Source organism: Parambassis ranga, chromosome 7 (assembly GCF_900634625.1).
Source record: "Parambassis ranga chromosome 7, fParRan2.1, whole genome shotgun sequence".
In the NCBI taxonomy this organism is placed as follows: Eukaryota; Metazoa; Chordata; class Actinopteri; family Ambassidae; genus Parambassis; species Parambassis ranga.
The window spans coordinates 6180643-6196291 of NC_041028.1; the positions used below are offsets into that span (position 1 = coordinate 6180643).

The 15649-nt window shown below is 41.8% G+C and overlaps 3 protein-coding genes across 4 annotated transcripts; 1 reads left to right on the forward strand and 2 right to left on the reverse strand.

Annotated features, from left to right (window-relative positions):
• Positions 1 to 1310: 1310 nt before the first annotated feature.
• On the forward strand, positions 1311 to 6729 carry LOC114438531 (ceramide synthase 5-like). Its single transcript, XM_028409968.1, has 10 exons — positions 1311 to 1597; positions 2592 to 2694; positions 2919 to 3049; positions 3351 to 3408; positions 3495 to 3545; positions 3682 to 3774; positions 4695 to 4823; positions 4930 to 5036; positions 5125 to 5281; positions 5650 to 6729. Exons 1-10 carry the CDS (start codon positions 1422 to 1424, stop codon positions 5779 to 5781), a joined length of 1137 nt encoding a protein of 378 aa, XP_028265769.1. The 5' UTR covers positions 1311 to 1421; the 3' UTR covers positions 5782 to 6729.
• Positions 6730 to 6911: 182 nt separating this feature from the next.
• LOC114438530 (NACHT, LRR and PYD domains-containing protein 12) lies at positions 6912 to 10614 on the reverse strand. The gene is made up of 9 exons (XM_028409967.1): positions 10475 to 10614; positions 8744 to 10328; positions 8492 to 8653; positions 8240 to 8413; positions 7956 to 8129; positions 7661 to 7834; positions 7385 to 7558; positions 7138 to 7305; positions 6912 to 7051 (listed from the first exon to the last, which is right to left on the reverse strand). The coding sequence occupies exons 2-9, from the start codon at positions 10315 to 10317 to the stop codon at positions 6982 to 6984; spliced, it is 2670 nt and encodes an 889-aa protein (XP_028265768.1). The 5' UTR covers positions 10318 to 10328; positions 10475 to 10614; the 3' UTR covers positions 6912 to 6981.
• Positions 10615 to 10929: 315 nt separating this feature from the next.
• LOC114438123 (keratin, type II cytoskeletal 8-like) lies at positions 10930 to 13549 on the reverse strand. 2 transcript variants are annotated; one of them, XM_028409255.1, is made up of 9 exons: positions 13228 to 13549; positions 12942 to 13150; positions 12796 to 12856; positions 12598 to 12693; positions 12345 to 12509; positions 12092 to 12217; positions 11694 to 11914; positions 11256 to 11302; positions 10930 to 11149 (listed from the first exon to the last, which is right to left on the reverse strand). In XM_028409255.1, the coding sequence occupies exons 1-9, from the start codon at positions 13480 to 13482 to the stop codon at positions 11067 to 11069; spliced, it is 1263 nt and encodes a 420-aa protein (XP_028265056.1). In that variant the 5' UTR covers positions 13483 to 13549; the 3' UTR covers positions 10930 to 11066. The 2 variants fall into 2 exon arrangements, with proteins under 2 accessions (XP_028265056.1, XP_028265057.1); XM_028409256.1 differs by having other exon boundaries at positions 11061 to 11149; positions 11244 to 11302.
• Between the last annotated feature and the right edge of the window lie 2100 nt (positions 13550 to 15649).

A 15649-nucleotide genomic window follows, 5' to 3' on the forward strand; every position in this document is an offset into this window, starting at 1 on the left:
GTCCAGTGCAGGGTTAGGGTTAGGGTTAGGGTAAGGGTTAGGGTTAGGGTTAGGGTTAGGAATGCTCTGAACATTGGTGAAACTAAACAACCACTCCAAAGAAGAATGGCACAGCACAGGACAGCCACCTCCACAGGACAAGGCTCAGTTGTTGAACTACACCTCAAAGAAAACAATGTTCACATCTTAGACAGAGAGGACAGGTTGTTTGAAAGAGGTGTCAAGGAGGTCAAAGTTAAGCTGGAAAAACCTTCCCCACCAACCGGTCCCACCACCACAACCCTCCAGTAGTATCATAGTCATTAGCCAGTCATTAGACACACCTGACACAGAAAGTCAGACCAACACAGGTACCTGTGAGACATTTAGAGCTTCACCCAGAGTTTCACCCACACTATTTGCATTTGCATTAGCAGCATTTTAAAGAATAATACAATAAACACAAGCAAACGAAGCAAAAGCTCTTACACGTACACATACATGCACATGGCAGCAACAAAGAAAGAATATGTACATACACTCACATAAAGCAGATCAATTTACAAGATAAAGGTTACTTCAGTTCAATTTGATTGTATGCAGTGCCATTATTAATCAATCAAAATTGTCTAAAGACAATTAACAGAAACAGAGACAGTGGTAAGGAAATACTTCATTATCCAACATAAAGAAAAACTAGAGGTTCATTCTACTTAGCATATAAACAGTCCAGCACAGTATAGAACTATATTATTAAATTTAGCCAGGTTAGCAAGCTGCTTGTTTGTTGTTAGCATAATTGGATGACACCTACTAGCTTCAATTTTCAGTTATCTTTTATCGTTTTATCTTAATTGTGTCCAAAAAAGTAAATAAGCTGCTGCTTACCACCAAACAACTCCAAAATATAGCAAGGGTGATGCAATTAAGTAGCTTGAAGGGCTAACTCAGAACAGATAAACTGACGACTTCCGTTTTGACTTGGAGCAACAGGTGTACTAATGAGGGCTGCGTTCCATTTAGGGGATCTACTGATTTGGTAAAAAGTTGGCCCGTTGTTATTGTATATTCGGACAATTAATGGAACCAGGCCATAGTTTAACAAGCTATGGAGAAATAGCCAATGAGAGGTTGTCAACTTAGCATTGGTGTTAGCAAACGTTAGCACAATTTTGACTCAAGCTGGGCTATTTTCTCAGCACAACACCTACCTGGAAAGCTAATAGTGAGCTTATAGTTCAATGTGGCTGGGTGGGAGGGAAGAAGGGTGTTTCCTTACACACATGTAGGAGGTAACCTGCAGTGAGTGATGCTCATTTCAGTGTAGGGAGGCGGAGCGGGCATCACTGCAAACTTTTTCAGCCACCAGATGTTGGACAAGTGACTGCTATTCTACATTTACCTTGTTTTCCGCTGCTAATTTTTATATATTCTTCTCCCCGATGACTTCCTCTATCTCAGCATGGATTTGGAGTGAGAGATTCTGGTTTCCTGAAAATGTTTCGTGGGCGGATCTGGAGCATCCACCACCTGGAGTGGAGTATCCCCAACTCAGGGACATACTGTGCGCCCTGCCGCTGGCTGTCGGAGTTTTTCTACTGAGACTGCTGTTTGAACGGTGAAGTGTTTTTAATGCAGTTTTATATGCGTTTCTGCTCTGTGACGCTCCGTGTGTAAGTGCACAGCTGTGAGCTGTAAATATAGGAAGAAGAAAAAGGGAACTGAGAGAGGAAACTTACATGAGTCATTCTCTAGGTTATAAAACCGGAAAGCAGAGTGACCCTGCCTTTTTTTTTTACTACATTAACAAAGATCACGACACATGCTTTTTCATGTAGCATATAATTATAGTCGAGGAGGTTTAGGAGCACAAGAATTTCCTGTTGTTGGTTTGGGTTCAGCCTTTTATTAAATAGTGGTACCATTCATGTGAGGTGATGATTCACACGCCATGTTGTCACAGTATAAATTCCTTGTTTGAATATTGAAGCCAGACATTTTTTTGGTTTGCTGTAGAAGCTTATAAAAAACCAGTCTGCTCAGCTTAATTAGAGGTTAAGCAAGTGACACTGGCTTCCTGAGAAGTGCTTCATTTAGGTTGAAATCCAAAGAAGTTTGAGAATGTGCAGTATGAATTATACTGCTATCCCTCCAGGCCGCCTCAGGCTGATGTGTAATAAATGCCTCAGAGTTAAACACTAGGCAGCTCAACCAGATGATCTTATGACACACAGTACTGTTTTGGTTAGAAGTGTCCCTCCCTGCTTCCCGTACTCTCACATGACAGATCATCATGCTCTGTTTAGACTAGGTGCTACATTCCCCAGGATTCCTCCTTTCTAACCCTTCCCTGTGTCTCCCCTATATCCTCTGTTACGCTCCTTATCCCTCCTTTTTTGACAAACTCAGTCACATATGGCAAACTTAGTGGACAAACTGTGAAAACTCAGCTGTGTCGGGAGCCCTTTGGAAATGCTGTGTAAAAGCCTGCATGTTAAGTAATATTAAACCTCTCACTTGGACTCTGTCCTTGCCTGAATGTCTCTCTTAATACCACGCCATCTCTGTGTCTCCACCCTCTCTTCTCTGCCCCTCTGTCTGTGTGTATACAGGCTAGTAGCCAAGCCCTGTGCCCACATACTTCAGATTCAGGCGGGAGTGCCTCGGCGAGCTCAGCCCAATGCTGTCCTGGAGAGGCTGTATCAGTCCAAAATGGTACATAAGGCCTGTGTCTGTTCTGTTGTCCACAACATGCTTGTGTACACATTTGGTGTTGTTGCACTGGGACACACACACACATACACACATATAATGATACATTGAATAAATACGTCATGTTTTGTGACAGCATACCTATTGGTATTGTGGTTTTCCAAGCAGGGAGTTTGGGAAAAAAAAGTGCGTCATTCTATAATTCTGTTCTGTATTGTTCTGCTTAGTGTCCAGACACCAGGCAGCTGGAGGGAGCCGCAAAGCAACTGGACTGGGATGTGAGGAAAATACAGAGGTGGTTCCGCATCCGACGGAACCAAGACAGACCCAGCATGCAGAAAAAGTTTTGTGAGAGCATGTAGGTTAACTGCTACTTCACTGCACCTTCTACCAGAGGATGAAAGTTGAATGTGGTGATCCTCTAAGATAAGATAAGATAAGATAAAACTTTATTAATCCCGAAGGAAATTCTTGAAACCTGTTCCCTGACCGGGAATCGAACCCGGGCCGAATCCTAACCACTAGACCACCTAATGTTCACTTATCTTGTCAGCATCTAATCATTTTTCCTTGATGATGAATCCTAATGACAATTAATGATTTTTATTCAAGTGCTCCTCTGGAGGTACAGTAACCCAATTCTGCTCCTTTCTGTTTAGGTGGAGATTTACGTTTTACCTGCTGATTTTTATCTACGCCATTTCCCATTTGTGGGTGGTAGGTTCAACTGACATATTTATTCAATATGTGTGTTAATATGTATGTTTTTTTATTGATTAAATCAATTGATCTGTTTCTCTTAGTCACCTTGGATGTGGGACACCAGACGGTGTTGGTATAACTACCCTTTTCAGGTGAGTAGTGTGTCATTTACCTGCATAAACATCATATACAGCAGCCTATGAGTTATTTTTGTATCCATTCCTAATATTTGTAACACATGCTGCAACAGATTTGTTAAAGGTGTGTTTGTTTTATTCCCTCCCAAAGCCTATGAGTCCTGGACAATACAACTACTATGTGGCTGAACTGGCTTTCTATTGGTCTCTCATGTTTTCCCAGTTCATAGACATTAGACGTAAGGTGAGTGAACACTAAGTAACACTATTTTGCTCGCCCTAACCCAGCTCTACTGCATACAAAAGATCTGTTTGTCATATTTATATAACTTAATTTGACACTTAGGCTAGAGAAACTGTTTGCTTTTGGTTCAATTTGCTGACAAGTGGCCTCAAATTATCTCTAAGCACTCTTATACGATACAGAATTTACAGTTCAAGTGCTTTGTACAACACAAGATTTTCACCAGTGAGCTTTGGTATGAAATTCCATGTCAACTGTTCTTATGCCTAAAGAATTCTTTCGTAGATTCTTAAGTCTTTCTCTATACGTTCATTGTTTTTCTTCAAATATTTATTTTAAACAGGAATGGCTTTTTGCTTCTGTCATGCCTCCCGAGCAGGTCAAACCTGTGCAATCTCTTTCTGAATGGAGACAAAAGCACTTTAAGACCAGCGGTTGCAGGGTTACCTGCAGATCCAGTATTGAAATACTTGGGCTCTTGGGAGGTTTCTGTCCATGACTGGTTGCCCCAGATTAAAACCACACCACCTGCAGCTGACTCCCTTCACCAGCCTTTTAAAGGCCTTGTAAAACTATTATGGCTTTCACGTGACCTTGCCTCATGTTTTCAACGATAAAGACAGGAGCAAGACCAACTAGATGTCGAAAGTTTTGTCTGTCACATGCCAAGGAGGCTCTACCTATTGGCACTAAAGTCCAACCCACTACTATTAGTTTTACAACTCTGAACATGTGATGGCACGCGTCTTCTTTTTGAATGAATATGAAAAGGCCAAGGAAATGTCACTATTATGGTTTGTAGTACAGAGTGTGAGCTTTTATTGTTCAGTTATTGATCAGTGTTTTCCTGTGCATGGCTGAGGCATCTTGTTTACCATTTACCACCTGTTTTTCATCTCCCTTCGTTTTCCTGTTTACAGGATTTTATCATCATGCTTGTCCACCACCTGGCCACCATATTCCTCATCACTTTCTCCTTTACCAACAACATGCTAAGAGTTGGAACTCTGGTCATGTGTGTGCACGATGCGTCTGATATCTTCCTTGAGGTAAAGGGGAGGAGACAGAGAGGATTATAACATTATTTAAAATATAACACTGAGACTATGGTTTTTACACATATTTTGAATGATTAATGTCCTTTTATTCCCAAAGGCAGCCAAGCTGGCTAACTATGCCAAGTACCAGAGGCTATGCGACGGCCTCTTTGTGGTGTTCAGCTTGAGCTTTTTCCTCACTCGACTTGTCATCTTTCCTTTCTGGTTAGAGCTTCTTTATTTCTTTAAACGCATCATATTTACACTATGTACTGAAAGATGTAATGAGTGCTGTGTATGTGTGTGTGTGCAGGATTGTTTACAGCGTTCTGTTCGAAAGCTGGGAGATTGTGGGGCCATATCGGGCCTGGTGGCTACTTAACGGGTTGCTGCTGGTCCTTCAGACTCTTCACATCATCTGGTTCTATCTTATCATGCGCATTGCTGTTAAAGCAATATTCAAGGGAAAGGTTAGTCTGGTTGTCTGTGATACAAGTTTGCAAATGGAATTTTACTCTGATTACCCCATTAACTGTAACTGTACACGATTTGTGATGCTCATAGCTTACACTTTTTCTGTTGTGTTGTCTTTCTCCAGTCTGAGCACCAAAAATAATATCTTCATATTTTACGAGCACCCTAGAATTTTAGTTCATTCTATCTAAGGTTGCCCTAGTTGAATTGTGGCCATGTTTAACGTTAACAGGAAGTGGGCAGCCTCTCTATAAATATGTATTAGTCATTTCCTGTATCTCTCTGTACTTTCTAGAACAAGCTGCATCTGTTTGCTACTTTTGAAAAGTAACTGGTTTCATTGTGATTTTGTTTCTTTTCCTAGGTGTCCAAAGATGACCGCAGCGACATAGAGAGCAGCTCAGATGAGGATTCCAGTAGCAGTAAAAACTCCACCTTAAAACCAAAAGACAGCAGTCACATTAGTAACATCAATGGAGACACTCATGACCACTGAGTACCACTGAATGGATAAGTACATACAGTGTGGATTTAAATCTAAAGAGACATTACATCTGCTGAGCAGTTTAAATAGAGAGAAATGACTTGGGTACAGGAGAACACTAAGCATAGCATACAGACTGAGAAATGTGTCACTGAGTTAGTTTTACAATATGAAGTTTATATTGGATAATTAATAACAGGAGGGGACACAAACGTTGTGTGGTAGTCTGTTCCTTGATGTGTGTTTTTAAAGTTAGAATCAAATGCAGCGCATGCATGAATGTCTACACTATTTTGTATGTGAGTAGATTTTCTCAGTGAAATCGGTACTGCTGCATCACTGCACCTGCCTTAGAGTCTACTGTCCTGTAACATAGTGAGATTGTTTGGAGTTTTCTATCTGGTTCCTAATGAAACTAAAGCCTTGGAAAATGCAAATATTGTGGACAGATCACCACAGTTACAACATTCTGATGGAGGTTGAGTGTGTGTAATAGCTACAACAACAATGTTTACATAACTGGTGAGACAATCACGTTGCAAAGTAGCTTTAAACGATTCTGTTCACGAGCTTGAAATGGGGCAACTGGACTTATAGAGTTTCTTGGAGTGCTCCTCCATGCAGCTTCATCAGAACTCTACAAGTCCAGTGGCTCTGCTTCGAGCTCTTGAATGAGAATGACCTGGATGACTGAGAATCTTTACCATCATAATGGTTTTTACATAATCACTCAAGTAGTTACTCTGCACACGAATGTGATACCAGCTGAGCAACTTATGTCATAATAATTTAGACCACAAGCTCCTCATCCTTTTGTACTGATCCAGATCAAATGTCTCAATGTAAGATTACAAAATAGCAGGTTGTTATTGTTTTTGTATTGTTTCTTTATTATGCAATGTAACTGTAAAACAGGCCCCAACCTATTATAATTTAATCTGATTATTTTTATTATTGATCTTTTTTTTTCTTTGGGTCTATGAAATCAAAGTTTCATTGAGTTCAAAAGGGTTTTGTTTGTTTATTTGGCTTTGTTGTCAGTTATATATGATTGATATACATTTTTATAGGACAAAAAAACAAGCGGCTGAAATGTGCTTGTGTCTATCAATAAATCTGTCAATATCAAAACAGTCGGATATGAAAAATCAATCGTGTAATAAGTAAATACTGCAGAATGTCTGTGATCCTGCAGAGTGGATTGAACTTCCTTCAGTATCGAATTCTCTCACATTCGTCCAGCGAGTCAAACATTTCATCACCGATGTCGTTGTACTTAATGCTGAAAGAAATGTAGACAAGAATAGTGCTTAGATTTGTTGTTACTATGATTTTTTTTGTGCTTTATGTCTCTAATTATCCACTTACTTCATCTCCTGCATGTTCTGGTTCTCCTCCATGACTTGGATGAGGGCTGGAATGGAAGCATTGGTCAGCATGTTGTTTCTCAGCTCCAGGTGCTTCAACGTCTTACTGGCTTTTATGGCGGCACACATGTCTTCAACACAAGCATCCGTCAGACCTGTCATTTCAACACTGCAATAAAAGACACGCAAAGATGTTTGCAGTGAAATAACGAGTCTAGTAATGTGGCGACATAATGGGAGTTACTCACTCCAGTTCCTCCAACAGGCAGTTTGGATGTGCAACAGCATCCCACAGATGTTTAACCCCTTGGTCTCCCACTTTATTTATACCTACAATCAGAGACTTTAGTTGACTAGTTCCACTTCTCAACAGTAAGCCAAGTCTCTCAAAGACCGTCAGAGTTAACTGGCATCGTTTCAGGCTGCAGGGTGGAGAAAACATAACACTGTTATCTTCTTATATTTGAGAAAGGTGGTGGTTTATCACTGAACAGTCAAATGTGTTTTAAAAGCAAGTGCTTTACCAGAGTTTTACTAGTGGACTGTTGGGTCGACTCAGGGCCTGGCAGAGCAGCAGTGCCCCCTCCTGGCCTAAATCATTCACTGACATGTTCAGCTCTGACAGAGAGCAGTGCTCTGACATTAGGGCCTCCTTCAAATGAGAGCAGCTTTCTCCTGTCAGCTCACAGTCATAGAATCTAAGAAGAGTCAAAAGTACATGTAGAAGTGATTTTTCCGACTGAGCCACCAACAAGTAATCACAGGAGGGCTGTTTGTCACATGTAAAGAAAGACCACAGTGTTGTTCGAACAGACTTACACAATGCTATGCAGTTTACAAAGTGGGTGTTGCAGAGATTTGCAAAAGCTCTCAACTCCACTGTCACCAATCTGGTTTTGTGTCAGGTTCACTTTCCTCAGCTTTGACTGATCAGACCCTAAAGCTGCTGATAAAGCCCCCATGGATGCTGCAGTCAGCTCGCAGTTCTGTAACCTTTAAATAAAGAGAATCTGGTCATTTTTCAAATAAGCTATTTGGTAAATAATGTAGTACCTTTCTCTAGATTCCTGTTGCTGTTTTGTGAAACAATATTGTATGCATACTGGAGCTCCTGTAGTTTGCAGTGAGGACTCCGCAGGGCTCTGCACAGCTTCACAAAGCCTTGATCCCCGATTTGATTAAATGTCATGTCTAACACATGCAGCTGAGAGGTGTCTGAGACCAACACAGAGGCCAGGTCGTCACAGCTTCCCTCCGTCAGGCTGCACACTGGAATACTACAATAAAAAGCTAAATATTAATAACTGCATGTTTTTTTTACTTTGAGAAATGTTTGAAAATTGGATTATTTTTACTTTAGTTTGTACAGCTTGCAGTCTCTGAGTCCTGAACAGAGAATTTTGAACTTTTCATCACCGAGTCGGGAACTAGAGAGATCCAGCTCTGTGGTGAGGCCTCTGCTGAGGGCTGAAGCCAGATGATGTATAGCTCCAGTACTCAGGGAGCTCTGTGACAAGCTGGGGGACACATCAGAGTAATATTATATGTACTGACAAATGAAGTAAATGATATACATGTTTTTCTTGTGTTCTCTAAATTTGACTCACATTATCTTGTCTGAAAGACTCATAGCTGAAGCCAGGGCCTCTGCTTTCTCCTCAGTCAAATTTCTAGTATAGTATAGATTCAACGTCTCCATTTGGCCGAGACGTGTGACAACATAATTTAGAGCCACAGAGTCCCGGAGGCTCAGGTCACAATAGCTGATGTTTATCCGTGCTGAGGGGGTGATAATTTCTTTCACCAAGCTCTCATTCTGAGCTTGATGAAGTAGATGGAAGCATCTGTGGTGTTTGTCTTTGTAGCACCCTTTCAGCGCTGCATTTGAGCTGCTTTCAAACCAGCATTTGAAGTCCCTGACCTGCTCGGTGTTGAACTCCCCCATCAGGGCCTCCAGTTGTCTGTAATGGACTGGCTCTGACAGCCCTGCCAGGAACAGATCCAGGAACTTGGTAGCACCTTCGTGTTTGTTTAACAGCTTCTCCACACTGTTACATGTGGACGTATCCAAAAAGAAAGACACAGCTAAAAGAAACTGCTGCATCAGTTGGGAGTGGAAGGAGAACATGCACGTTTTTGAATCTGGTTCACCATTTGCTCGCAAGAAAAGGCCAACTGATGTGAGGAAATTCTTGAAACCAAACAAATTCATTTGCTCTTTGGTGCAGCTTGAAAGTTGATCAAGACAGCAGTGAGAGGCCACCCTGCCAAGGGCTGACACCAGCTCTCTGTTGCAGGCTTGGTTCAGTGACAGCATGTTAAGCAGATGGACAAGGATATCTACAAACAGCTGGGATAAAGTCTCCGGAAATATCGCTCCAGAGTCAATCAGAGATTTATAAATAGAACAAACTGTCCAACACCATCTGGGAGAACTGCAGAAATCATAAAACCCAAGAGTCCTTTCCATGTGCATCAGTGCTTTTTTGGCATCAGCTGGGTCAGTAAAGAAGCTGTTAAAGTAGGCCTCTCTCTGTGGCTTCAGAAACCCCAACACCTCCACCTGTGTGCCACTGAGGAACTCAACACAGCCTGTTGGCCTGGTAGCCACCACAAAGGCAGCTCCTTCCAACAGGGATCCATGAAGGAGACTGGCCACTATGCAGGACACTGAGGCTGGCTGACTCGGGTCTGAGCACAGGGAATGAATGGAAGGGTCCAAGCTGTGTTTGTACTCATCCAGACCATCCATCACAAACAGCACATCCTGTGGCTTCTGCAGAGCCAAGGATATGGACACAGGAGGGACAAGATGGCGCTGGATTAAAGTCTCCAAGGAGAGCTCACCTTCAAGAGAATTCAGCTGTCTGAACCTGAGATGAAAAACGTGTGAGAAGTTCTGAAGCTGTTCTCCTTTTGCCCAGTCCACCACAAGCTTCTCCAGTGCTGTGGTTTTACCACATCCCTCTGGACCTATGACTGTAACAGTCCTGATCTCACCAGACAGAGCAGTTTGGATGGCGTGATCAAGTGAGGGTAAGTCGCCTTCTTCCCGAGACCCAGCTGTGAGTGGGGGTATGTACTTGTTGTTGTTTATCACACTGACAGGCAGCTCTCCACCAAGAAGTGTCACCACGCCCCTAGACTCCAGGATATGAGTCAGCACAGCAGCTTTGTCCATCGTGGAAATCACTGCAGATACAGACAATTCCAATTAAGGTAAAAGAATTTAAGCAGCAGGCATCACGTCATACATGACTGTAATACTTCCTCTGAAAACAACTATAAACACACAGTACAAGTTGTCATTTAAAAACAATAGTGGAAAGTATAGTTACCATGGACACAGTGTTGTTGACAAACAGAAGCCTGGTAAGGAGTAAAGTAAAGAAGAGAGTTGTTTTAAAGCAGGGTAACACCTTTACTGAGAATGAAGCAGCACATGAACTATTCCATGAATCTACCAGTTGCACCATGGGAAGCTCAAACCAGGAAGTGCACAGTGGGATTTTAAACCCTGAGCTGTGTCTTACAGACAACAGGGCACACGGCAAAGAAACTCAAAAAACAATCTGATACATGTGTACTCAAATATATTAGATACTTGTACTTATTATATGTCAATTTTGTGCTGCATTCTGCTAAATATTGTTGTCTGTGAGTAATAACAGATCCAATCAAGCTAACCCACCTTCACATAATTTATAATGACCTCAGAAGATGTTATTTTAAAATCCACTCGACAAAAGAAGACAAATGATCATGTTTCACTGTACATATTTATTTTCACGTGATAAATAATGTGAGCAGAAAGAAGGTAAACAAATTACACATGTGGCTCAGATTATAGTAGGTTACAAAGAGATTGGTGTAAATAGAAAGGGCGCAGTGATCCAGCAGGTCAGGACGCTGCAGTGTGTTCCTGTCTCATCAGTATGTCCTGTCAAAGGTCTCCACTGTCTTGATGAACACTGGACTTGACTTTTGTTGCTCGTTGTTGTCAAACGGTGCTGCTGTAGAAAGGTGGAGCAAATATAAGTCAAACACATGCAACACAGGGTCTCACTCTGAAATTTGCAACAAGTGTAATCAAGATGAAATATTTACCTCAGTACTTACATTTGCTGGACACTGTTTGGACATTGAGAACAGATGCCTGTCCAAGTCTGTCATTAAGAAAGCACAAATACAATAATAATTTTAGCATTGATGTAGTAGAGTACTATAAATGGTTATTAAAAGAATTACAGATTTTTAAGTTTAATAAATTGCTTCACCAAGGTTCATCAGAAGTGTCATTTTTAAAAGGAGTTTTCAATGTTTTAAAGCATAAATATCAGTCCAGTTGTTTGTCAGTTTGTGTATCAGTGTGAGATGTGTTATTGTCTCCCCCTTGTGGTGTCTGCTTGAAAAACACCTGTGTAACAGTGGATACTTTCTGCACTCCAGCCTCAAGAGGCAGTGATGAGCACATTTGACACAATAGAGTAAAATTTGGATAAAGAACAAGGCTACAAAAGCTGCAAGTTACTGAACACCATGGGGGCCACCACCCACCTGTCCTCTTCTCCTTCCAGGAGTTTTCTGTAGGTGGAGATCTCTATGTCCAGGGCCAGCTTCACATTCATGAGCTCTTGGTACTCTCTGAGCTGATGAGCCATGTGATGTTTGGCCTTCTGCAGAGCCAACTCCAGGTCCCTGATGCGGCCCTTGGCATCCTGCACGGCATGTTCCCCTTGTTCCTCCACCTCAGCTATGTTGCCCTCAAGGCTGGTGCGCTGAAATATAAGGGGGAGGGGGGGGGGTGGCATATCCGTCAGAATACCTGAACTACCTGAAGGTTATTTAAAGGATTCTTTGTTGATGCAGTCTCAGGTAGCTTTGTTGTTTCTTTTTTGTACCTGTTTTTTTTTACACATGTACTTTTGTCAAGCAGCTTTTGTTCTTCCTCTCACCTGTGCCATTGCAGCATTAATCTCTTGCTGTAAGCGACTGATCAATCGCTTGAGCTCAGCTATTTCAGACTTGGTGCTCTGTAGCTCGTTGCTATACTGGTTGGCATCACTTGTCATCTGGTGAAACTGGAGAACAAACAAAGAGGAGGGCAAAAGTTTTTTTTTCATTTTCAGGTTTGACAAGGGTGTTTCCTTAATTTATCAACTTTTCCTGCCAACTGTTGACTCCTTTCAATTTAAAATAAACACTCACCTTGGTCTTGTACCAGTTTTCAGCTTCCTCGCGGCTGCGGGCAGCGATGTCCTCGTACTGAGCCTTGACATCAGCCAAAATCTGATCCATGTTGAGGCCGCGGGAGTTGTCCATCTGCACCACCACAGAGGTCTCCTTCAGGCTGTCCGTCAGTTCCCTCAGCTCCTATAAGGAAGCAACACATTACAGTGAGTGTAAGATGACAACATCTAGAATACTTCTGAGAGGATTTTTTTAGCAAATAATTGTGTACCGCATCATGCAGAGCCCTGAGGAAAATTAATTCATCTCTGATAGCACACAGCCTGTCATCCAGATCGACCTTTGACAGATATCCTAAATCCACGTCCTGCATTTGGGAAAAAAACAGATTTTAACCACTTTTTTCAGTGAGATGTTTACAGGAAAACATGCTTTAAACTGTGGAAATAAAAACAATATTTTACAGTACCTTTTTGATCATAACAAACTCATTCTCTGCATCATTCCTCTTGTTGATCTCTTGCTCATACCTGAAACACCCACAAGTATCACATTACTCTTGCTGCTCTTATCATTCCACAGCAGTTCAGTTTCTGTCACAAAAGGCGTGCTTACTTTGTCTTGTATTCAATCACATGGTCATGAATGGCAGCATTGTCCACGTCCAGCCTCTGCTTGTCTCTGCTGAGGAACTCCAGCTGCCTCTGCAGGTTGGCGATTTGGGACTTCAGCATGGGCTCAATGTCAGAGGAGCCGGTGGTGTGCTGCTGCAGCAGCTTCCACTTGGTATCCAGCATTTTGTTCTGCTGTTCCAAGTATCTCACCTGGGACACAAAGAGTGAGGGAAACATCAGTTAAATTCCCAATAACAGCTTCAACTGACACTTCAGTGAAATCTTACCTTATCAATAAATGAGGCAAAGCGGTTGTTGAGGGTCTTGATCTGCTCCTTCTCCTGGGTGCGGACAGCCTGTACAGCTGGGTCGATGTCTATATTCAACGGCGTGAGCAGGCTCTTGTTGATGGTTACAGGAGTGATGGGGGCCATGTGGTTGGCGCTTATCTTGGGGGTGTTGTAGGATCCAATGGACCTGCTGCTGAATCCCCCTGATGCATAGAGGCTGGGGTGGCTGCTGCGCGTGCTCCTCATGCTCATGTTGGTTGTTGGATGTGTAGAGACTTCTCTGCAGGAGGCAATGGTGGAGAGTTCAGGCGGTAGTGGAGCTCTGTTGTGAATGCTTTATCTTTTGGCTACCTTATAAAGGAGAAAATGTGGGTGTGGTGTGATACTGATAGTGATGTGAATGTGGATGAACCAGTTTACACATCCCACCTACCCTTCCAGTGTAACTATGTGTTGTTCCACTGGAACCAGTTCCTGCTCTGCAGCTTCAGCTGTGATAAATGTTTTCAAGCAGGATTACAAAAAATCATCAAGAAAGAAAGTCTTCACTGTAAAGCAATTTCACTTTTTTGTGGTAAAATGCAGGAGTCAAATTAGTTTTAAGCAAGTTTTAACTTCAACATAGTGTAACATCAATATAGAAAAGGATGTCTGAGACTGTGGGCCTATAGACAAAGCACAAATCATTATCTCTCACTTTCACTTTCTCTCGTTCCAGCTTAATTTACGTACCTATTTTACTCATACTATATAACTAATTTGATAACTAATGTGATAAGAGAGAGGCCTGTCTATCCCATTGACAGACACTGGTCAACTGTTTGTGTTTTAAATGTGTATTAAATGTGTTTGCTTTGTTCCTGTGTGATATGAAGATTGCTGAAACTGCAGAAGTTTGGACTGATAAAGCCTGAGATCCAGACGTCCTGTCTGGTTAAGGTTAATACTGTTTTAGTGGCATTGCTAAGGGCAGATTAGAGGAATGTTGTTGCTGTTTCAGTACCTCTCTATGGTGTTCAGGCCAGTGAAGATTGAACAGTCAAGTTTCTGAATGAAGCAGTCGTAGTAGGTCATTGATTGCTATCAATACGAAGACAACCAGGTGAACGATGTTGATGCTTTCGCAAGACAGCCATACATTCTCTATTTCAAACCTCACAGCACAGGTCAGTCTCATCAGTGACTTACATTGTGCGTGTTTACCTGTCATAATGTGATAATTGATGTAACATCTGTGGTTTTGGCCTGGATGTGTTGCTACGTCTGAAACATGCCAATGAGACGGCAGCAGGTTTATCAAGCTCAGTCAGTCAATGATGTACATCCACACATGTTTAAGTGACTTGAAAAGAACAGTGACAGAGGTGTTTACATATCATGCTGATGACTTTTTATTGATAACGCTGAGCGTGAGTGTCACCACCCTGTTGAGGTGCAGTTATGCAGCGCCCCTCCTTTCTGCCTCAGAAAGAGCAGCCAAAAATGTGTAAATGAGAATACCCAGCGAGCTTCAGTGAAAAGAGCTGTCACAGGTACTTTGTACTTTGTAATTTACCCTGTCATGTTGCTGATGAATATGAGGTGAAGAGTTTGACAAGCTAACCTTCATGAAGTATAGGCCTCTTAATGTTTAGAATGTATGGGGAATGCTTCTTACAGGAGAATGTAAAGCATCGTGACAAATACTATTAGTCCAGAGCATGTAGCTCATCCTGCCCATCAAAATTCAAACACAGATGGTGATATAATTTGAAGAACCATATTTGGCCATATTTGCAGACCTTTAGATCACCTTTAAAGTAGAAAATGTTTCTCTGCTGTTAAGACAGGATTGCAAAGCAAAACATATAGGTATGTACATATGTATGTATGTGGATACATAGGTATCCATGTAGAGTATGACTGGAAATCTCTGGTATTTTCATCTGGTGTTTTGTGTTTTTCTTCTCACAGAGAGCATGCAAGTTGATTTAAGCCTGCAGAGGGAAAACCCCCTGCTGGACTGAGAAAAACTTCAACTTTAAGATTTGTTTATTTAAGCAGAGGCATACCAGACACAAATAGGACAATGACTGAATAAGGCTGCTTTAATGGTTAGTCAAATTTTATGCAAAATAAAGAAACCCTTCTCAGTGCACTCACGTTCTCACTTTTTATGACTGTTCTAACTGCAGCTTTTTATGCTGTGTGAGCGTTTGTCCGACCACAGAGGCACAAACTGGGTCAAGTCTAGTAGTGTAGTTCACTGGTGAAATAGAAGAAGCTTTTACGAGCCAGAAAGGTACTAAAAAAACCAAAGGAATGCTCTTAAATATCAGCAAAAACTGTGTTTTTTATTGCATAAACTGCTTTGTTTTGAAAACACACGCAGTGGAAGAACGACGTGACGTATGCTGCATTCAGTGACCTGTGTAAGCTT